Consider the following 25,210-nt stretch of genomic DNA (forward strand, 5'->3'; position numbering starts at 1 on the left):
ACACCCGCCATTTTCTATATCATCTGAAATCTGTGCGTGTCCCACTTCCATCACACACATTGCGTTGCCATTGATACCACCTCTCTTTATGCCAACGTACACCATGTATGTGATCTGTCTGCTGCTGAACGTTTAAAGCAATAAGTATCGTGTACCAGCTATTACGTAAACACTATTTGGCCTTCTGCAATGGTATGGCTACCACCAAGTCATCAGTTAGCGCGAGTGGGCATAGACAGGGATTTATACTGGCAACACAATATCCTTTTGCAGGGCATACTGTACGACAGGGCAGTTGTGACCTCTGTGCCTACCTGTATTTCACCATGCATACCATCTTGGTTCTTCCCCAGACACCAGCATCCCAGAACTCGACAGGTGGTAACTGGCATTACATGATGTCCTTTGTTCTCGCCACCCATCTGGCCTTAATTTGTGTTAATTTCTTCAGTCTCAGAATTTCTTCTCAGTAACTATTCCTTTCTTCACTCCCTTTTACTTTTGTGTCTTTTTTTTTTATTTATTTATTTATTTTTCCACACCTTCCTAAATACTATGCGCTTAGCTTTCCACTCTTATTAACTCCTGCACACCAGCTCTCAGGTTTCCAAATCTTTCAGTGTAGTTCACAATAATCCAGCTTTCCTTGTCATTCAATGTGGTAAGTCTCTCCTGATAAACTCTATTTATGAATAATAAAACTCCCAACAAAAACAACATATACTTTAATATGCACTACCTATGAGGAACTATGTTTCTGTCCTTTGTCTTGATTTCCACTGCAGGTTGCAGAGTACCAAAGCTAAAGTGTCTTAGAATGTAGCACAAAGTAAAACTGTGTAAGTGATGTGACGCGCTTTATTTAGTTCTCCAGGACTGAAAGGGCTAGTATGGAATGGATGAGCATTTTGTAAGCAGTCCCCTTTGTAGACTAACAGTGTTTTCCCCAGCTGTTTTGCCTATGTTATGCTTCTATTTCATATTCCTACAAATTATTACAGTATGTTAGTAAGCTGTTTCTATTAAAATAGTCAGCCATGTTATTAACGTACAACACCAAGAGAAAGAAGACACCCCCACCCCCACAAAAAAAGTACTTCATGGGAATGTGCCTGAAGTGCACTGTGTCCATCCTATCGAGAAGTCTTCCATCCAGTCACAAATTACCATTGACCCCCCCCCCCCCCCTCACACACACACACACACACACACACACACACACACACACACACACACACACACACACACACACATTATCATACTTTTTGCTCATAAGTGTTACTGCGGTACTGAGTCTAATGCTTTTCCAAAGACAGTAAATCCTACATTCACCTTATTGCCTTGATCCAAGGGTATCAAGATGTACTGTGGAAAAACTTGAGATAGGTGTTGTGTGACCCACGATCTTGTACACAATACAGGTCACCATGGGGTTATTCTGTTGGAGATACATAATTATTTTCGAGATCAGAATATGTTTTGTGGAAGGCTTCCTCTCTCCTTCTGGTAGTTGGGTATAAACTGTGCTTTCTTGCAGCCATTAGACACAGCTTTCTGTTCAAGGGGTCTTCTTTATGTGATAATTAAAAGTTGAGTTAACTTTGTTGCAAATTCTGTGTGGTATCTGGTAGCGATTTCATTGGGCTCTGGAGCCTTCTTTAATTTTAATTTTCATTGTTTTGCAACATTTCGGTGCTAATATCTATTTTGCACATATTTATAGCACTGGAGCAATGCTCTTGGAATTTCGCTTGTAAAACAACACGTGAAAATAAAGTTCAGCTTATTTTATTTTACATTTCTACCCTCAGTAGCCGTTTGTATGGCATCTAAGTGTACCTGAAGATTAACAGATAGGGGGTTGAAACAGGTAAATCAATCAGATGTGGACACATTCTCACAAACACGGCCACTGTTGTCTCTGGATGCTTGTGAATGTGTGACAGTTCTGTTGTCTACATCTGATGAGTGTAGTCCATAGCTACATTTTATCTAACAGTTTCTCTGCCCTGTCGAAAACGTTTAACCACTTTTTGTCAGGGATGCCATTTTCACCAGCTGTGTTTAGTGTGTGCTTTATGCATTTGAGATATTTGATATGCAGTAAAAATACTTTTTTTTTTTTTTTTTTGCAGGAACAATGTTAATCACAACCATCTGCCGGGTGTCTGTGGCACCTTCTTTGCAACCTCTGCGTACGAGATGCCTGTCGATGAAACAGTGTTCACCAAAGATTCAAATTGTACGCTGTTTTACAAATGATAGTCGAAATACATTTAGTGAACGCCTTGCAAGGAGGCGATCGTTGAAAGAGAAATTACTGGCGCCAGCTGGAGAAACTGGTGAGTAGCCATTGTTAATATTGTATGAACCTAAGAATGTGTGGTGTAAGTATTATTTTAATAAGTATTAGTAAAATGAATTAAGTGATCTTTAGTGCAACACCTCCCCCCCCCCCCCCCCCCCCACACACACACACACACATACATTGGTCAGACAAACACAGGGAGAGAGGGGGGTGGGGGTATTATTATTACCAGCTCTAAAACTTGAAACTTGAACTTAGTACTGCGATTGATAATAAAATGATTTTACACTTTTTGCAACCGAAGTGTAAGGTGACATTACAACATGATATATTCTCACTAAGGTACTTTTTTAGGCAAGGAAAAAAGATGGACAAAAGTGAACTTGGTCTTAAAAAGGACAGAATAATTGATTCAGGGATCACTTTTCTGCTCTTTAGTGGATTATGTGCTGAGATAAATGTTTATGCCATATTAAATCTATGTTCTGGCTTAGTTTAAGTGCCATGGAGAAGCTCAAAGAACAAGTTGGAGATTAGTTGGCTTGTGGGACACAGTTTATAGTGTAGGGCATCTAAAAGGCAAGAGTTCAGTCTGAAGCCCCAATGTCACTCAAGTGACTGGGCATAAATACTCTTAATTGTGTTAGAATAGTGTTGTCTGAAAGTCATTCTGAAATGCAATGATAATGGTGCCACACACACACGAATTCATATTATTATGGCACCAAATGATGTTCATTTAGAACACATCTCATTATGCACTGATTTTATCATCTTTAAAACCATCTAGTGAGGTGGTACATTAGTTATGTACTGGACTCTTGTTCATGGCGAGTGGAGAGCAGATCTTCAATTTCATCTTCCATATGTTGATTTTTGGTAGTTTTCCCAAGTCACTTCATATAAATTATGGAATGAGTCCTTTTTGGGACATTTAACTTTATACAACTCTCAAGATAAAACAACTTTCACAGGTATAAAATCTTTTTCTTTACATTGCCACTGGTATGAGACTAGCCATCCATAATTATTGTAAAAAAAAATGCAAATTCCATAGCACCACATATAAATATTAGCTCTTTTATAAACTCTCATAGATGACTGAAAAGTGGAAATTATACAGAACTCTGAATCTAGTACCACCATGCACATGAGCACTTGGTTTAAACAGAAATAGACAGAAAATAGGGGGGGGGGGTTGACATAGTTAATGTAGTGGAAGCATAATTAAAGTTCTTGCACAACTACCTCATCCTACGCTTAGTGCAATAGCCTGTTGAGTTATTGGACGTCAGGACAGTATGTCTCAAAGTCTGTGGAACTTGCTGCTAGTTACCTGGCCTCTGTGGAAATTAACTTTGTCAAGCTGTTTAATCATAATGAGGAGTGATTGACTAAAACAGATTTTTTTTTTCTTTCTTTTTTTTTTTTTTTTTCGTTTCCACTATGTGCTATAGTTGATTTGGTGTAAGTTGATTGCAGTGCTATCTCAACCAATAGCGTAATGCGTTTTTTTAAATGTCTCTGCGGGATTGCCTTGGTGTTGTTACAGTTCTGTAGAAGGCTATTGTTTTTGCCTGTAGCTGCCAGTGCTTAGCAGTTGAAAGCTGGCAACAGTGCGGCAAGCTGTTGATATTCTTACACCGCCTTGACTATAGAAACATGCATTGTGTTTTCCATCAGATAAAGGTGTGGAACATGCAGGGCAGCTTCTTTTTTCTGCGTGAAGTAAGCGTAAGTGCGTTTTGACCATGCATGCAGTTTTAAACTTTTTCCAGCTACTACACACTTCATATAATCGGGTGGTATGAGGTAAAGGATTTGATAAGACTTCACTGCTGCCTTGGGGTTGTCAGACTACCTGTTGTGTCCATTCTCAGGGATTTCTAGTTTCATAGCAGTTTGTAAGTACTTCTGTCTTGTTTCCAAAGAATAAAGTGGGTCCCATAGAAATTTAGGGATTGAGCTTACGTGTGAAGGGTGCTGGATTAGCAGATTTAATGTGACCTGAACAAGCTAGGGCTTCAAATTGAGGGAATGTACAAGCTTAATGGTTATGCAATAAGATTGCATGAAATATGACACAGGTGTAGCACTTCGTAATCATAAGTGATAAAACTCCCATTTATATACAACTTCAACATACTTAATGAAAGGATGGTAATAGATTCTCCATATTAATAATCTGATGCAGGAAATATGAGGTGACCAATGTAGCCAACCATTTGACAGATAGAAAACCCATAGCTGTAAGGAAGAAAATGAATTTGGTAATATATGCAATAAGCAATCATATTGTGTTGCCAATAAACTGAAAACTGACACTGTTCATAGTGAAAATGTGGTGTGTACATATATGTGTAATTAGATGTTCACATGTCATATCCTTCTGCTAAGGCTTTTGTGAATATAGCTTTCTTTCTATCTGTGCCCTGAATTAAATGTAGATTTTTTTTTCCTTATTGTTGGTTTTTTTTCAGTTTATATAGATAAATTTGGCTAAGGATAGTTCTCTGCCAGCAATGCAGTAAGCGGTATGCCCTTCTCCCTCAGGTTTGAAAAGTTTGTGCCCAACAATACACCCCAGAGGGCTCTACACCTTTTGAGAGTTGTGTGTAATGAGCACTGGCTCCAAAGCCATTGCAGTACTTCTCCTTTTCCTGTGCTGCAGTCTTAATTATGTCTTTCCTCACACTTGGTATGTAGAACAGATTTTCTAATGATGACGTAGCTTGGTTTGTGATCTCTGATTTTCTTGGCATGATTGATTAATAGTGAGCTTCCTGGTGTTCAGCAGATTTGTTGTTTTTATTTGCTGCACAATATTTCGACAACTGATCCCTGGTGTTGTCTTCAGTTGTTGCAGTTTTTGCTTTTATGTGTACTCGCTGGCCACTGGCTGGACTCCAACCAGCTTTCTTGTAGGACGTCAGTTACATTCAGTCCCAATATATTTTTTTTTTTACGGAAGTGTTGGGGCATGTTTGAAATGTTGTCAAAGCTGAGGAGTAAGTGCCTATCCATTTGAGGGTGTTGAGACTCTGGACCTGGCTATCAAACCAGGAGGGTGACCATTGCTTTGGCTAGGTGGTGCCCCATGGGACACTACTCATTCAGAGTAGGTGACATAATGGCAAATATTTGGCGCCGTGAAAAGACTTAATCGTCAGATGGTGGCAAAGCTCAAACAGTCTTTTCAGATAGACTGAAATTCTTCATTGCAGACTGTTATGAGCCTGAGAACTTTCCTTCTTGCATGCACCATGTTTAGAGAGCAAACTGAAGCAAAATACAGTAACTTGTACCCTTCAGTTCCATGTTTGCACCTAGACAAAGGGTCCTTTCTAGTTACTAAGCCAATGCTCTGTCTGGGAAATACTGAAAATGTAGTTGAAGAAATCCCTTCCTTCAGTAAATTACAAAATGATTCAAACGTCATGAAAACAGTGAGTCATACACTGTCACGGGCTTTACTTGCCTGTTAAAAAAAGTTGGTGGTGTACCTTTTACCATAAGCCTCCTAAGAGTCTAAACATGGTATGGTGTATAATTTTTCACCAGGAGTCAACATTGCAGGTGGAGGAACTTTGCAAACATTGGCGAAGTGAGAGGGTCCATTTCACATCTTGTGTTGTCGAGGCCCACCAGACAAGGTCAATACTTCCACTTTCCTCCTCACTTTTGAGGGGTACCAAATAAGTTGGTTTGGAAAAATGTTCTTGAACTGGCTCAGGTTGTGCTAGCAAATTAGACTATATTCGGGGTCGTCGACTCTCAATACACAGCTGGAAGAGCAGCATCCTCCTCCAGTATGTACCACTGACTGGCATCCCTTTCATTAACTCTTTCCTTTACTATCTAAAGGCCAGTGAAATGACTCCATCTAGTAATTAAAGGAGTCACTAATTGCAAGTTGTGGTGCTGCACTCTCATCATTTACTATCCCCATAGTGGGTAAGCCCACATCTGTCCTGACTGCCTAAAGTGGTTAAACAGAAAAAGGAGAAATCTCTGGACAAAGCCGTCCCCCCCCCCCCCCCCCCCCCCCCACACACACACACACACACACACACACACACACACACACACACACCATTGGAGTCAAAACCTATCTTATTTGTTAGTCCCTCCCCACCAGTGACCCAGTGATTCTGGTGTATGAACTTCCTTCTTTGCCATTTCAAACCTTACCAAGATAACCTAAACTTGATAATTCAAAGGAACTGTAACGGTTATTACAGTCGTCTACCACCACCAACAACAACAACATTGTCCTGTACTGTGATATGTGTTGCTCTCCAAGAAACTTATTTCACTGATGAACATTCTCCAACTCTTTAGAACTTGCTGTGCATTCTGTCAGAACAATATTGGTCTCAAGGCAGCATCTAGAATGATTTGTACATTGGCTAGCACAGATGTCATCAGTGAGTGAGTTCCTGTACATACCACATTGGACACACATCAGTGTGGGTGCGAACGGTTCCAACATTATTTGCTATTCAGGAAGGGCAGTTACTTACCTTGAGATTGCCACCTTACTCCAACAACTCTCCCCCTTTTTCTTCTACTTATGGATTACCATATGCACCTCCCTCTTGAGGTACCAAGCCATCTGGTAGAGGCCTTCTTATTGGTCAACTTCTTCCTGACCTTGCTCTGTGTATCCTTAATGTCTGTACTCCTACTCACTCTACTGCCATTCGGGTCACCTTTTCGACTATTTGTATTTCCTTCCCCAGTCTCATTGATCTCCTGCAATGGCCAGTGATCATGTCACTGCCAGATGGACCACTTGCCACTTACGGCTCTCCGAAGAGCCAACTGGCAGTTGTATACATAACTTATCACCTTCATCCCCTCTGTCGAATGACATCAATGAGTTTTTAGGGGACTTATCCAATATGATCAACCACACCACTGGAATTGCTGTCTCCCTTTCTACAGGCACCCGCTACAGCCACCCACTAACATGATGGACCAGCTGTGACAGCTACTCATAACTGTTACAGGGCCAGGTAAAGATCTTAAGAGACATCCTTCACAGACCACTGTAATCGCTTTTTAAGTGACTCTATGCAAAGGCTTGCTACCTAATCAAATGCTGGGAGTTTTTGAGAGCATACAACTCTTCATTCCTGGTGTTGGTCAAGCTCTGTTGTGTATTGGGCCACTAAGGATCAGCAACTGTTCCATGTCTCCTCCTTCATGGTGGTATTTCTGCCAGTGCATTAGTTCTTAGTGAACACCTCGCAACTCACTTTGTGCCAGTTCTGGCATCATCGTCTTAGTAGACTACCTTTCAAATGCATAAAACACCAGATGTGACATTCCCTATATTTTGCACCCCGTAACCTTAAATTATCTAAACTTTTCAGTGCCTGAGAACTGCTTCAAGCTATTGACTTGATCCACAAGTCTCTAAACTGGATTCAATTCATAGTCAAATGAGTCAGCATCTGAATGCTACTTATAGACTTCATCTACTCAGGATCTTCAGTCATATTTGGCTAGAACGTGTTTCCCCTTTGCCATGCACAAATGTTGTCATCCAATCCAACTGACCATATGGTTCGACTGGAAACAGCAATCTGCAGTCTGTTCTTAAACACCAACTTCTCTTTGCAGGTTTTTTTAGACTTGTTTAAGGCATATGATGCCACTTGGTACCACCACCTGGTTTTACTTACCCTCCAATATGGGTTTTTAAGTCTCCTTACTGTTTCATATGTTAGCTTTCATCTCACCAGTTGTTTAAAATTAGATTTATTATGTAATGCAGCTCCATAAATGTCACAAAGAAATTGCATTGCTCAGAGCTCTGTGCTGAGTAAAGTTACACTCTTACTGTTTGCCATCTGTGAGCTAGTGTACTCCGTCAGACCGTTGTTCTACATACATACGATTACATAGTCTGAAAGCTACTGTATGGTGAGTGACAAAGGGTACATTGTACCACTGCTAGTAACTTCACACTCATAAATAGCAAGGAAAAAAAACTGTCTATATGCCTTTGTAAAAGCCTTAATTTCTTGCATCTTATCTTCATGGTTCTCACATGAAATGTATGTTGGCGGCAGTAGAATTGTTTTGGAGTCAGCTCCAAATACCGGTTTTCGAAATTTCCTCAGTAGTGTTCCTCGAAAAGAACATTGCCTTCCCTCCAGGGGTTTCCATTTGAGTTCATGAAACATCTCCATAATACGTGCATGTTGTTCAGTCTTACGGGTTACAAATCTAGCAGCCCCTCTGTGAAGCTTCAATATCTTTCTTTAATTCCACCTACTGTAGATACCAAATCCTTGAACAGTACTCAAGAATGAGTTGAAATAGTGTTATATACATGGTCTCCTTTGCAGATGAGCCACACTTTCCTAAAATTTTCCCAATGAACCAAAGTTGACCATTCACCTTCCCTACTACAATCCTTATACTATCATTCCATTTTGTATCACTTTGCAATGTTACATAGATATTTAATCAACCTGACTGTCAAGTAGCTCACTATTAATGCCGTAGTTTTTCTACTTTTAGAGCTAGTTGCCATTCATCACATGAACTAGAAATCTTGTCTAAGACACATTCTGTTGTTCTACAGTCACTCTGACACCTCTCTGCATGCCACAGCATCATCAGCAAAATGCTGCAGATTGCTGCTCACCTTGTCTGTCTGATCATTTGGATACATAAGTTACAGTTGTCATGTCACACTTCCCTTGGGCACTCTTGATGTCTTTGAACACTCATCATCAGCAACAACATACCTAAGTCTTAAAGCTACTCACTTATCTATAAACCTATTCTGTATTCTCATACCTTTAACAGCCTGAAAATGGGATGGGGCACCATGTCAAAGGATTTTTGGAAATCTAGAAATACGGAATTTACCCGTTACCATTCAACAGCTGATAGGATATTGTGTAAGAAAAAGCCAATCTGATTTTCACATGAGTGATGCTTTCTAAACCTGTGCTGATCTGTGTACAGAAACTTTTCCACCTCAAGAAAATTTGTTATATTTGTTATATATATGCAGCAAACCATTGTTAAGGATATTGGTTTGTAATTTTGTTCTTTTACCATCATATGTACAACTATCACCTGCACTTTATCCCTGTCACTTGGCACTTTGTGCTGGGCAAGAGATTAAAGATAAATACAAGCTAAGTAAGGGGCCAGTGTCGTAGTATACTCTTTGTAAAGCCACCAAATTGCAATTTGATCCAGACCTGGCAACTTATTTGCTTTCATCTCTTTCAGTTGTTGTCTACACCAGGGATACCTATTACTATGTCTACTGTATGAGTGTCCATGCCTTAGCCAAACAACAGTTTGCTTGGCTGATTGTCCTTAGTGAATGAATTAATTACAAAATTTAAAACTTCCTTTCCTTTTGTGTCTTCTATTGCCACCCCAGATAGTTTGAGCAACAGGATAGAAACCTTAGACACACTTGGCGATTTTACGTAGGACCACAACTTTCTCGAGTTCTTCTCAGAATCTTTTACTAAGAATGTATGCTGTATGTATCAGTCTTTTTACAGATGTACGAATCACTACTGACTTTTGCCTAATGTTATTCTGTGCATCCTCATTTGAACTGATAGTGCAGCATTCTTTGGTTCCACAGCATTTGCTGAATTTTGTTCTTAAACCATGGTCTTCCCCATCCTTAATCCTTGTGCTGTGTGATGACAACCTTTGCATTCATTGTAGCTATCAATCTGTAACCTCAGCTGAATACCAGCTGCAAAGAACTATCTGAAAACTCTCAGCTCGAACCCTTCCCCATGACTTTCAGTTCTCTACCATGAAAATGCACACAGGCAATTCCATCACACCACGGAGCATCCTGACCCAGAACTCTACTTGGGTACCTGGTACTTAGATGTTGTTGTGCAGTCCTGATTTCTGGGACTTTCCTTGTATTAATCAACTAAAGACTAGCTGGATGTGAATGTTTAACACTATCTGCTTCCCCACCCACATCTCTTTGGGTGCACGCTACACTTTTCTACTCAATATTTATTGTGCCATGGCTTCATTCAGACTGGGCTGTGGTTGCCACGTTTATGGCTCAGCGGAACCTTTGGCTTTGAAATTATTGAACCCACTACTTCATGATGAAGTAAAATTGATGACACATTCTGGGCTATTCCTCTAGACAGTCCCCACTGAAGTGGGGATATTACTTCCTGATTTCCAAAATTACCATGCTCACTTGCACAATCACCATACTACAATTTCCTGTTCATCCAACTTATCAAGTTTCTTTTTTCATGCAAAACATAGTGAGCCACTAACACTAATGACGGCACAATTGACTGCTTTTAACAACTGATTGGTCAGTTGAATTTTTTTTTAATTGAATGAAAATTAAACCACCCTGGCATTGTAGGTTTTCACAACTACACAGATTACCATAGCATGCTTCCCTTCTCTATCCAAATTCCAATTCACATGAGGAGGGAGAATGCTAAGTTGGTCTGTGCAGTTGTGTAAAGCCAATGTGTCAGGCAGGTGTAGTGGTTAGCACATCTGCCTAGTGAGCACGAGATCGAGTTTGAATCCCCGCCTTGGTACAAATCTTCATTTGCCACTTCAATCTGCATGTATACAGCATAGATTTGTGAGATTTGAAAGGGTCCCTGGAACCATATAGTTTCGTTTAATGTATCTATCTTACTTCAAGGAGAGGTGAATAAAAAGAATTTCCAAAATTTATGTACTTATTTACTTAAATACAAATTTTTCTTAGTTTTGACATTAAATATGCATTTTATCTTTTACTAGTAAATATTGCAAATGAACAAAATTTCATGTCTAGAATAACAGAAAATGGTACTAAGGTAGAGTACCAGAATGGATTACACGAACGTTAATAATACAAGCATGAAAAGTCAGTTGCATAACTGTTACAAAGGCATGAGTGTTTGCTCATAAAATGAGGCTAAGGCAGAGTTTTCATCTTAGTGGATACTCTTGTGAGAGACAGATTCAATAAAATTAATGTGTGTACCATAAAGATAAAATATTAAGTATTAAATGCCTAAGAAATAAACAGAAATGTCAACACAAAATAATATACGAAAATGCAATAAAACCAGCAAAAATATGTAGAGTACAAACTCAGCTGAACAGGCCACACTGGTCTACAGTATTTTGCATACAATATTGATACACCAGAAATTCGTCAAGGAAACCATATAATGTACAGGAATGTTAGTAGGTTTAGAAGTATTTGGTCAATGCAAAGTTGTAAGCAAACTAATCAGTGTGCAGGCCCACAAGGGAAAGGCAATATGTCAATAGGTTGTGCACAAGTATGCACAAAATAAATAACATGTAATATATGAAATAAAATACAACAAGTAAACAGTGGATAAAAGAAGTAATTAAATATTATCTACTTAACATCGTAACATAATGAAGTATCCAAAAATATATGCATACAAGTGAATTACTTAAGAAATGTATTTGACCATCAATATGTGATACAAATACACGAAATCAGGGAGTCAGGAAAGGGTTATTCACAATAAATAATTAAACAGAAGACAAATTGGACTATACTGCAAAATGGGTGCAACACCATTACTCCACAGGTAAATGTATCGTATCCTGATGTCCATGGTCTTGAGCTAGGTGAAGTAGAAGAAATGTCATGATGGCAGCAAATGTTCAGCCGACAAGCATCATATGTACTGTCATCAGAATAAAGATTTTGATATATTATACAGAGTGAAGCGAAATTCGCTCACTCAGGCTCCGCAGCGCGGCTCTTCAATGCCAGTGATGGGGGGAAAAAAAAGGGTTGTCACAAAATTTTGTCCGGCGAGTATATTCAGCAGAAAAAAGGACGTTAAAGAGTGGCAGTCTGGCAACACTATAACCACATGTATAGTAACTACCTCTGTCAATACGTAGTAGTTGTGCTGTACAGTTAGTGCAGTGGATAAAGTTTTGGGTTAGCATGTAGGAGGTGGAGGGTTCGATCCTGGTTAAAGCATATGTTTTTTATGTGGTAAATGTAGTCTCAAGTGGTACGGTATCTGGCATCTTATTTGTCAACAATGATTGCAGCAGGTCCTCTGGAAAACATTTGCACTTACATACGACAATCGTAGAAATGGAAGCTTGGTCAGCTTTGTAAGACGCATTTTCCATGTCGTGGGCTCGAATTGTGTGGTTCCTGAAGAGGGGCAGCAGCCCTTTCAGTAGTTGCAGGGGCAACAGTCTGGATGATTGACTGATCTGGCCTTGCAACATTAACCAAAACGGCCTTGCTGTGCTGGTACTGCGAACGGCTGAAAGCAAGGGGAAACTACAGCCGTAATTTTTCCCGAGGACATGCAGCTTTACTGTATGATTAAATGATGATGGCATCCTCTTGGGTAAAATATTCCGGAGGTAAAATAGTCCCCCATTCGGATCTCAGGGCGGGGACTACTCAGGAGGATGTCGTTATCAGGAGAAAGAAAACTGGCGTTCTACGGATCGGAGCGTGGAATGTCAGATCCCTTAATCGGGCAGGTAGGTTAGAAAATTTAAAAAGGGAAATGGATAGGTTAAAGTTAGATATAGTGGGAATTGGTGAAGTTCGGTGGCAGGAGGAACAAGACTTCTGGTCAGGTGACTACAGGGTTATAAACACAAAATCAAATAGGGGTAATGCAGGAGTAGGTTTAATAATGAATAGGAAAATAGGAATGCGGGTAAGCTACTACAAACAGCATAGTGAACGCATTATTGTGGCCAAGATAGATACGAAGCCCACACCTACTATAGTAGTACAAGTTTATATGCCAACTAGCTCTGCAGATGATGAAGAAATTGAAGAAATGTACGATGAAATAAAAGAAATTGTTCAGATAGTGAAGGGAGACGAAAATTTAATAGTAATGGGTGACTGGAATTCGGCAGTAGGAAAAGGGAGAGAAGGAAACATAGTAGGTGAATATGGATTGGGGCTAAGAAATGAAAGAGGAAGCCTTCTGGTAGAATTTTGCACAGAGCATAACTTAATCATAGCTAACACTTGGTTTAAGAATCATGAAAGAAGGTTGTATACGTGGAAGAACCCTGGAGATACTAAAAGGTATCAGATAGATTATATAATGGTAAGACAGAGATTTAGGAACCAGGTTTTAAGTTGTAAGACATTTCCAGGGGCAGATGTGGACTTGGACCACAATCTATTGGTTATGACCTGTAGATTAAAACTGAAGAAACTGCAAAAATGTGGGAAATTAAGGAGATGGGACCTGGATAAACTGAAAGAACCAGAGGTTGTACAGAGTTTCAGGGAGAGCATAAGGGGACAATTGACAGGAATAGGGGAAAGAAATACCGTAGAAGAAGAATGGGTAGCTCTGAGGAATGAAGTAGTGAAGGCAGCAGAGGATAAAGTAGGTAAAAAGACGAGGGCTGCTAGAAATCCTTGGGTAGCAGAAGAAATATTGAATTTAATTGATGAAAGGAGAAAATATAAAAATGCAGTAAATGAAGCAGGCAAAAAGGAATACAGACGTCTCAAAAATGAGATCGACAGGAAGTGCAAAATGGCTAAACAGGGATGGCTAGAGGACAAATGTAAGGATGTAGAAGCTTATCTCACTAGGGGTAAGATAGATACTGCCTACAGGAAAATTAAAGAGACCTTTGGAGAGAAGAGAACCACTTGTATGAATATCAAGAGCTCAGATGGCAACCCAGTTCTAAGCAAGGAAGGGAAGGCAGAAAGGTGGAAGGAGTATATAGAAGGTTTATACAAGGGTGATGTACTTGAGGACAATATTATGGAAATGGAAGATGATGTAGATGAAGACGAAATGGGAGATACGATACTGCGTGAAGAGTTTGACAGAGCACTGAAAGACCTGAGTCGAAACAAGGCCCCCGGAGTAGACAACATTCCATTAGAACTACTGACGGCCTTGGGAGAGCCAGTCATGACAAAACTCTACCAGCTGGTGAGAAAGATGTATGAGACAGGCGAAATACCCTCAGACTTCAAGAAGAATATAATAATTCCAATCCCAAAGAAAGCAGGTGTTGACAGATGTGAAAATTACCGAACTATCAGTTTAATAAGTCACAGCTGCAAAATACTAACGCGAATTCTTTACAGACGAATGGAAAAACTGGTAGATGCGGACCTCGGGGAGGATCAGTTTGGATTCCGTCGAAATGTTGGAACACGTGAGGCAATACTGACCTTACGACTTATCTTAGAAGAAAGATTAAGAAAAGGCAAACCTACGTTTCTAGCATTTGTAGACTTAGAGAAAGCTTTTGACAATGTTGACTGGAATACTCTTTTTCAAATTCTAAAGGTGGCAGGGGTAAAATACAGGGAGCGAAAGTCTATTTACAATTTGTACAGAAACCAGATGGCAGTCATAAAAGTCGAGGGGGGCTTGGAAGGGAAGCAGTGGTTGGGAAAGGAGTGAGACAGGGTTGTAGCCTCTCCCCAATGTTATTCAATCTGTATATTGAGCAAGCAGTAAAGGAAACAAAAGAAAAATTTGGAGTAGGTATTAAAATTCATGGAGAAGAAGTAAAAACTTTGAGGTTCGCCGATGACATTGTAATTCTGTCAGAGACGGCAAAAGACTTGGAAGATCAGTTGAACGGAATGGACAGTGTCTTGAAAGGAGGATATAAGATGAACATCAACAAAAGCAAAACGAGGATAATGGAATGTAGTCAAATTAAATCGGGTGATGCGGAGGGAATTAGATTAGGAAATGAGACACTTACAGCAGTAAAGGAGTTTTGCTATTTGGGGAGCAAAATAACTGATAATGGTCGAAGTAGAGAGGATATAAAATGTAGACTGGCGATGGCAAGGAAAGCGTTTCTGAAGAAGAGAAATTTGTTAACATCGAACATAGATTTATGTATCAGGAAGTCGTTTCTGAAAGTATTTGTTTGGAGTGTAGCCATGTATGGAAGTGGAACATGGACAATAACTAGTTTGGACAAGAAGAGAATAGAAGCTTTCGAAATGTGGTGCTACAGAAGAATACTGAAGATAAGGTGGATAGATCACATAACTAATGAGGAAGTATTGAATAGGATTGGGGAGAAGAGAAGTTTGTGGCACAACTTGACTAGAAGAAGGGATCGGTTGGTAGGACACGTTTTGAGGCATCAAGGGATCACAAATTTAGCGTTGGAGGGCAGCGTGGAGGGTAAAAATCGTAGAGGGAGACCTAGAGATAAGTACACTAAGCAGATTCAGAAGGATGTAGGTTGCAGTAGGTACTGGGAGATGAAGCAGCTTGCACAGGATAGAGTAGCATGGAGAGCTGCATCAAACCAGTCTCAGGACTGAAGACAACAACAACAACAACAACAACAACAACTTCCTTTACTAGAAGCGAAACCTGTTTTCTTTGTACCCTCCTCTAATGGTCACATAGATTAGTACCAACTATAATTCTTGCCTCGTTCAGGTTCATTACATTTCAGTAGGGCCTTACATTATCAGTAGGACTAGCAATGTGCTTTGCGAATAATATCCAAACTCTGTTACTATTTGTATGTGTTGTCACCTTCGTCCCATTAATTTTTTGAACTGTCTGTTTCTTATTTGTCTAACGTCATATTTGATGTGTTCAACATTACAAAATGTTGTGAATTTAGGATACATGTGACATAAGAAATGGTGTATATTACAGTATGAAATGTCAGAAGTACCCCAACCCAGGATTGAACCCTCAACCTTCTGCATGCTAACCTCGCCAACGGTACAGCACGATTGAAATGTGCTGTCAGTTGGTTACAATACATGTTGTTACAGTGTTGCCAGATTGCCACTCTTCAATGTCCTTTTTCTGCTGGATGTAATCTCCAGGTGAAACTTTGAGAGAGACCTGGCTGGCCTCGCTGGCATTTGAGGAGTCACACTGTGAAGCCCAAGTGTGCAAATTTCACTTCATCCTGTACAATAAATAATGTCTCTGAGTTTCTTCAAGATAGTCTCAAATATGAATTGTCCTTGAAGATTCTGTATATAACACTGATTTCATCTTGAAGATCACTTTCTGCCCAGTGATATGATTCCTTCCATTCCCATGCCCCTGACCATTTTGGCATTCTGATCCAGACACAAAGTTGACTATTTAGAAAACTCTATTAATAAATGTGTACGAAGAACTGAACTAAAAGCTACTTAATGTCATTCAATAAAAAATAAATATCAGAATGGCGGAAACAGTGAAAATGGGCAGTAACAGAGTACAGTCAATTATAATGATTTAACAATGAAAAAACAGTGGAATTGTCAGTAAAATTCTTCTGGGCTGTTGACCACATTGTTAATATGAGGAAGGCCACTTGCAACAGTGGCCAAAATGTCTGAATGTTTTACGCATTGACAATGCGGTCAACAACCCAAAAGAATTTTGACAGTGACAATGGCCTTAGAAGCCTATGCTTACATAAAATGATTGAATGTTCCTGCTCAGAACTTAATGCTCTGGATTGCATCGACTGTTAGCTTTTGGTTGCTCCCAGAGACTAGTTACTCTTAAGAGTGACTGAATATTCCAACCGATATGTGGAACTACAACTGACTGAGTCAGTTGTTCTTCAGCTACTAACTAGATTGTTTTCATTGGATTGTTTCCATAAATCATTGACATTCACCCTCAGATGGGATTAACAAACTGGAATGTGCTTTCAGACACTTTGCTGGGACCTCCGCCCACCCCTCCTTAGAATATGTTGCTGCGTTTTCCCCACACACCCCTCCTTTGTTTATAGCAAAGTAGTGCACAAGGACTGATCTATTTCAAGGACATAAAGTTTGTCACCCCTCTGATCTTTCGTCATCCATTCCTTGCAGTTCTTTAGCAGTGTCAGTGTACTACCATTCTTCACACTGTGTATTCCATGTTAAGCTGAGTGCAAAGCTCTGCGAAATTCCATCTATCCATGTGCAAGAAATTATTACAGTTATCTGCTGAGGAGAGTGTTAGAAGAGGTTACTGATTTGAACATCCAGTGTCTTGCAAGAATCTGAAAGCTATTTATCATCCTAGACTGACAGTTTGTTTGCGAGAAAGTTCAGAAGAATGAAATATTCTTACATGCTAACAATACATAGACATATATCATATACTTAATGGGCATGCATAAACTCATTGCTACTTTTCTTCTTTCTCTTCTACACATACAGAGTATTAATACAATATAAGTAAATCTGATGGTTTGCTAAACAGACTGGAAGTCATCTATGGATACATTGCCCTAAGAATTTTACATAAACTAATGAAGCCACCCTGTAGAAAAATGTAAACTGCCCCACAAATTTTGTTTGAGAAAGGATACATGAATTGTTAACATCATTTTAGGAAACTTTATTGTTGCCTCAAAAATGGCTGACATAGGGGAGACACTAGGGAAGGATTTGTGCTCCTTTGCATCTTACGGCTATAATCATCCCGATAGCCTCTACTATCCAAGTCATTATCTATGAAAACAAAGTTCTTTCTTATAATGGATACTTTCTAATTCCTTCCTCCGCTTCTAAAATATACACTGGTCTCCCGAAAGTGAACAAACACATCTAGGAGCTGTTTCTTGCAGACAACTGGAACAGACAAACCATAAACCACCATCAGTACTGAAATGGGTTATTTCCCTGATAATCCTAAAATTGCATGTTATGGTTAATTTTGATTCGTAACACCAAAATACCTCGTGCAATATCAGTCTAATTGCCGCCCCTCAACCAAGAACGTATACAACATTCGCCTAACTACAACATACTACGGTCTTATAAAATGAGAGCAATACTCTCCCACTATGCCCCCCCTACAGGTCTGGGGGTTAGAATAGGCCAGAGGTATTCCTGCCTGTCGTTAGAGGTGACTCAAAAGGAGTTTCACATGTTTCATCCTTTGTCGTGGTCCCCTGTAGGGTTTGACCTCCATTTTTCAAAATTTTCCCGAAGAGCGAGTCAATTGGGGAAGGGTGCCTTACATGGTGCATAATGTCCAACGGGCATTGAGATCTTTAGCCCACTTTCTCATCATCGCATTGCAGTCCCACCCATTCTCCATTTCTTGAGCGAGGACATCTTTCTTGGGTGCATTTTCCACCATGCCCTATGCAGTGTCGCCTTCTGCGTAGATGATGGCTGTGAACTTATTTGCACCTCATACCCAACATGGTAGCTAATCCGTTGAGGTGAGGCCGCCATGTTCCCTGTTGTTTGTAGCCCCCTGACCACATAGAGATCACTCTGCTGATGCCTGTACCATTAACTCCCCATGTATGCCAAGGAGTGGATACCCTTCCCCCTGGGGCATCGGGGCACCTGGCAATGGCTGTCCTGCCAGGTGGCCTTTGCTGTGGCTGGGTGGCGCCCGTGGGGAGGGGCCCCTGGTTGGAGTGGATGGCATCAGGGCGGGTTACGCGGTGAAACGTAGTCCATCATCTCTTGCTGGTGGTGAAACACCAGCAGTGTCTAAGCAATCACGAGCTCAATTCAACACACAGAAGTACGACCCCAAATCGTTCCCCTCCCTGGGTGCACCATGGGAGGAACATCAGGCTAAGGATGGCAGCGGATCTTATTTGCCCCGGTAACTTGTATGTTTGAGAGCTGATAGGGAATCTTTCATGACAATGAAGCCTCAGTTTTTTGTTGAGCATTTGGAGGGCTTGTCCAAAATAAGATCTGGGTCTGTCTTGATCAAAACAGCATCCTTTGCCCAGTCACGGGAGTTACTCGCTCCCGCCTCCCATCTGTATCAACTGCAAAGAGCACGATGCGCTTTGCTCGCCAGACTCCAGGATTCTCTAAAAAGAAAAATCGTGGAGTACAAGACCCTAGACTGACTGACCTACACTGAGGTTAAGAGAAAATTTGAACGCCTGCATCCTGTGCGTATGACATCTTATGCCCCTGCTACAACAGTTCTGGCAACCCAAGTCACCTCTGAGCCGGAAGACTACACCTGTCCCCTACAGCAGCTGTACATCTGCTATCTGCATTGCTCACCAGGAAACCTGGTTCCCGGCAATGCGGACCCCCTTCCCTCTGCGGCTGTAAAGGATATTAGAGGAAACGTAGTGACTATAATAGTGTCAGGTGTAGTTTGCCTTTATGTCCTAAACACAGTCTGTAGTGAAACTGTGCCCCTTCAGACCCCTATTGAAGCTGTGGCTGTCAGAATATGGATGACACAGGAAATAACTGTCTGCAAAGTATATCTTCCTCCGGATGGTGCTGTACCCCTGGCCGAGGCAGAGATTTCGAAATTTTACTGTCTCAGTTCGACCTCTCTTAAACACTGGGGCCGCCACACATTTCAGTGTAGCTCATGGTAGTTACTCAGGCATTGTTTTATCAATTTGCAGCCCAAGACTTCTCCCGTCTATCCACTGGAGAGCACATGACGACCTGTGTGATAGTGACCACTTCCCCATCCTCCTGTCACTGCCCCAGCATCAGGTCCATGGACGCCTGCCCAGATGGGCTTTAAACAAAGCAGACTTAAAAACTTTCACCTCTGCTGTCACCGATGAATCTCCCCCACACGGTAACATCAGTGTGATGGTTAAGCAGGTGACTATAACAATTGTTTCTGCGGCAGAAAATTCGATCCCTCGTTCTCTAGTGTGCCCCAGGTGTAAGACAGTCCCTTGGTGATCACTGGAAGTCGCTGAAGCAATTAAGGAGTGTTGACCAGCTCTACAGCAGCATATGTGGCAAAGGAGCACCTCATAGGTTTTAAATGGCTCCGTGCCCGTGTTTGCCGCCTTATCAAACAATGGAAGCAGGAGTGTTGGGAGAGATAAATCTCAACCATTGGGTGTCATATGTCACCTTCCCAAGTCTGGGCAAAGATCAAAGGTCTTTTCGGGTCCCAGGCACCAACAGGTGTCCCTGGTGTTATCATAAATGGTGTGTTATCTACTGATGCAAATGCAATTGCGGAGCACTTAGCTGAGCACTGCTCGAGCCTCTGTGTCTGAGAATTATGCCCCAGCCTTTGGCACTCTCAAACGGCGGGTGGAAGCAAACGTCCTCTCATTCCCTACACGTTGCAGTGAATCCTATAACGCCCTCATTTACATAGTGGGAGCTCCTCAGTGACCTTGCACATTGCCCCAACACAGTTCCTGGGCCTGATCGGATCCACAGCCAGGTGATTAAACGTCTCTCATCTGACTAAATGCACTATTTCCTTGTCATCTTCAACCAGATCCGTGGTGCGATGGTGTCTTTCCGTCACAGTGGCGGTAGTGGACCGTCATTCCATTGCTAAAACCCGGTAAAAACCTGCTTGATGTGGATAGTTATCGGCAACACCTAGTTGCCATCTTTTTTGACTTATGTAAAGCAGAAGACGACCTTGTGACATCATATCCTTGCCACATTGTATGAGTAGGGTCTCCGGGGCCCACTTGCAATTTTTATCCGAAACTTCCTGATGCTCTGTACTTTGTGTCCAAGTTGGTGCTTCACATTGTTCCATCTATATCCAGGAGAATGGAGTCTTGCAGGGCTCTATATTAAGGGTCTATTTTTAGTGGCCATTAATGGTCTAGCACCAGGTGTTGGGCCCTCGGTCTCACCTTCTCTGTATGCAGATGATTTCTGCATTTTGTATTGCTGCTCCAGTACTGGTGTTGCTGAGATGCACCCACAGGGAGTCATCCACAAGGCGGAGCCATGGGGTCTAGCCCATGGCTTCCAGTTTTTAGCTGCAAAGTTGCTGTGTCGTGCACTTATGTCAGCGTCTTACCGTTCATTCGGAACCAGCACTTTACCTCAATGACGACCCACTCACTGTAGTGGAGACATATCGATTCCTAGGACTGGCTTTTGATGCTCGATTAACTTGGCTCCCTTAGCTTCATCAGCTTAAGCAGAAGTGCTGGCAGCACCTCAATGCCCTCCGTTGCCTGAGCAACATGAATTGGGGTGCAGATCACTCTACACTGCTGCAACTCTACAGAGCCCTTGTCTAATCCCGAATTGACTATAGGAGTGTGGTTTATGGTTCGGCAGTGTCTTCAGCGTTGCATTTACTCGACCCTGTGCACTACTGTTGGGTTCAACTAGCGACAGGAGCTTTTATGACAATTCCAGTGACCAGCATACTGGTGGAGGCTGGTGTCCCTCCATTGCAGATCAGAAGTGTGCAACTGCTCGCCAGTTACGAAGCACACATTCGTAGTTCCCCTGAGCATCCAAATTACCGTCTCCTTTACCCGCCCATGGCAGTCCATCTCCCACGTCGGTGGCCCAGGTCCTGGCTAACGATTGCGATTCGCTTGCGGTTCCTTCTCTCCAAACTGGAGTTCTTCCCTTTACCACCTCAACTTGCGGTCCATTCATGTACGCCTCCACGGTGTACACCTCGGCGGCAGCTTCGTCTGGACCATTCACGTGGCCCTAAGGACCCCATTCACCCTGCTGTCCTCTGCTGTCACTTCCTCTCCTTTCTTGGCATGTTTCGGGACTGTGAAGTGGTTTACACCGATGGCTCGATTGTCGATGGTTGCATTGGCTTTGCCTCCGTGCACGGTGGCCATATTGAACGGCATTGTTTACCAGATGGTTGTATTCACTGTAGAGCAAGTGGCCATTTCTCGTGCACTTCAGTATCTCCATTCATGCCCTGGGGAGTCTTTTCTTTTATGTACCGACTCCTTGAGCAGCCTGTAAACTATTTACCAGTGCTACCCTCGTCATCCTTTGGTAACGTCCATCCGGGAGTCCATCTATGCCCTCGAATGGTCCAGTCGTTCAGTGGTGTTCATCTGGACCCCTGGTCATGTCGGAATCCCAGGAAATGAACTTGCAGACAGGCTGGCCAAAAAAGGCTACACGGAAACCACTTTCCGGAGATCAGCATCCTCACAACTGACCTGTGTTCGGTATTACGCCGCTAGGTTTTTCTGCTCTGGGAGATGGAATGGCAAAATTTCAGTACGCACAACAAATTGCGAGCCATTAAGTGGACCATGAATGTGTGGAAGTCCTGGAGGAGGGCATCTCACAGGGATTCTGTGGTTCTCTGCAGGCTCCGCATTGGCCATGCATGGGTGACCCACGGCTACCTCCAGTGCCGTGAAGACCCACCTCAGTGTCTGTGCGGTGCCCGGTTGACAGTGGCTCATATTCTTCTGCTATGTCCTTCTTTGGCTGCCCTGCCACTTCATCTTTGGTTGCCGGACTCCTTATCATTGATTTTAGCAGACAACACCTCATTGATTTGGTTTTACGTTTCATCTGTGTGGGTGGGTTTTATCATTCGATCTGAGTTTTAGCGCCTGTCCTTTGTCGTTCTGTATCCTCCACCCTAGTGCTTTTAGGGGAAAGTTGTAATGTGGTGCAGGATGGGTGGCTTTTTCCTTTTTATTTTCGTGGTTGGCCAGCCACTGTAATTTGCTTCCTTGTTTTACTCTCTTCTAACTGTTTTTTGTATCTCTCTGTTGTTGTTCTCTTGTCCTCTTTTGTTCCTTTTAGTGTTCATTGCCTTTCCTTCATTCTTGTGGTCTTTCCTTTGTTTCCACTTTGTTTTATATGTCTGGTCTATTTTATTCTCACACCTGTGACATTATTTTATTAGGAACAAGGAACGATGACCTCACAGTTTGGTCCCTTCTCTCAGGAAAGGCAACTTTGAGCGCTGTGTACTTTCCACTTTGCAACATTTCCTGCCCAGTTGTCTCACACGAGTAGACAAAATGACTTCACTGAACCTGTGTTTATACAGGGTCTATCATAATTAATGGCATAAATGCATACAGTTGAAAGTACTTGATACTAGAAACAAAAAAGTCTCGGTAAATATACGGTCGAAAATGCATACCTTAAGAGCTACGAGCAATTTTTCATCTTTGATACGGTGAAACAAATGTCTTCAACCGCAAGTTGTTTGCTTTCCATATTTTGGGAAGTGGTAGTAAGGACCAAAATAAGAAAAAAATGTCCAGCAAACATGTGCTCAAAAATGCATATCTCAAATGTTATGAGCACTTCGTCATTAGAAGAGTTGTTTCAAAGTAAAAAAAGATGAACAAGTGCTCATAGCTCTTAAGGAATGCATTTGATAGCACATGCTTATAGGATTTTTTTTCCTTGTTTTGGTCCATACTACCAGTTCCCAAAAATATGTAAAGCAAAGAACTTGCAGTAAAATGGATTTGTTTCATAGATTGAAGATGGGGGGGGGGGGGGGGGGGGGGGAAATTGCTAGTAGCTCTTAAGATATACTTTTTCAATGGTATGTTTATTGCAACTTTTTTTGCTTCTATTATCATGACTATTACAGCACGATCTATCAGAAAGCGAAAAAAGTGGTCCAACTAAAAAATTCATATTTCTTTACGTACTACACAAATATGTAATAAAAAATGGGGGTTCCTATTTTAAAAAACGCAGTTGATATCCGTTTGACCTATGGCAGTGCCATCTGGTTTCCCCCTTCAAGCTAGACGAGTTTTGTTCTTTGTAGTTATTTTGTTTGATGCTTATTTCATGAGATATTTGGCCCAGTCACTATCAATGGACCACCCTGTATATTTCACAATGTCAATTTCATTTTCTGCTATCACTGACTGAAATACTCCACAGCATTTGGGATATCAAATGTATTGCCAAATGTTTGAAGAGGACCAGAGGCTTAAATTCTCTATGCTTCTGCAACACAAGCAGATCTCTCCTCTCAAACACAGGAAGGTGTCCTACATATATTGGAACTTGAGATTTTTCAACATAAGTAATGTATTACAACAGATTACTTTCGTAGACCTTAAAACGGTAAAAAAAAATTCCACCAGACATATTCACACCAATTTTGCAAGATATACTGTGGATTTGTGGTAAGGGGCTCCTCTCAGTGCAGCCCAGTCAAGTGTCGGCAATTACTGAATGGAAGAGATTTATGCAGTCTACCAGTAGTGTAATTAATAGTGGGATAAGTTCAGTAACTTTCTAGTCATTCATTAATTTACCACAGAGTGACATCACAAATGCACAGCTTTACAATACCCTGTTGAAGACAGATGGCAGCAAAGTGCCACATGTAGCAATCAAATCCCCCCCCCCCCTTTTTTCAAAATTACAAGGTCACTGACATCACACATAAAGGGGGAGGGGGGCATGTAATGGAAAATGTAAACATTTATTTAAAAAATCACATAGCCATATTTATTAATGTACAAATCTAAAATTTTGCATGTGTAAAGCAAAAGAGCTGTGTTTTAATGGATAAATATAATAAAAATATGCAGGATTAATATCTTGGCAGAAATTTGAATTTTTAATTTTATATTGTCTTTTTTTTTATAAAAAGCCATAATTCAAATTCTAATCATGCAATTAATCTGAAAATTTTAATATAGTGTTCCTGAGAAGGTTATAAGACCACTGAACTACGGTTATTAACTTAAGATACAAATTGTATCATTAACAGAGTTTTTAAATTTTTGTAGATCCAAAATTAACCTTATCTAAAAATCAGAATGTAATTGGAGGATCTCTTGTTTTTTAGTTCAAAGGAGACAGCAACACATTGCGAACAGTTCCTGAAAATTTCATAGCATTAACGCATATACTTTTTGAGAAAAGACTTCTAATGGCCTGCATTTGCAGGTAAAACACTGATCTCGTAGCTTTCTTGATCTATACCAACTCTCTTCAGCACTTCAGTTCTGCCATTATGTCCATTATTGTTAACATAAAACTGCATCATAGACACCTATTTTGAGTACTTAGTCGATAAAATATCCTTTTTGAGCATCTAATCTGAAGCAAATTATTGAGGCTTTCATTTGCATTTTTTGTCTTTCCATGAAGACACTTCCTCAGTAAATCAGGGTGAATGAGTGTTTATGTGAATACGTCTCATTTCTATTGTTGAACTTAAC

At 41.1% G+C, this 25,210-nt stretch overlaps 1 protein-coding gene across 2 annotated transcripts in view; it reads left to right on the plus strand.

The window, feature by feature from the left end:
* LOC126322441 (growth hormone-inducible transmembrane protein-like) overlaps positions 1–25,210 on the plus strand; it is a 78,227-nt gene that overhangs the window by 5,824 nt on the left and 47,193 nt on the right. For both annotated transcript variants that reach the window (XM_049994367.1, XM_049994368.1), the window contains exon 2: positions 2,136–2,342. In XM_049994367.1, coding sequence (XP_049850324.1) covers positions 2,141–2,342 — 202 coding nt within the window. In that variant the 5' untranslated portion in view covers positions 2,136–2,140. The remainder of the gene's footprint in view (positions 1–2,135; positions 2,343–25,210) is intronic.

The sequence above is a fragment of the Schistocerca gregaria genome, chromosome 2, assembly GCF_023897955.1.
Source record: "Schistocerca gregaria isolate iqSchGreg1 chromosome 2, iqSchGreg1.2, whole genome shotgun sequence".
Taxonomy (NCBI): Eukaryota; Metazoa; Arthropoda; class Insecta; order Orthoptera; family Acrididae; genus Schistocerca; species Schistocerca gregaria.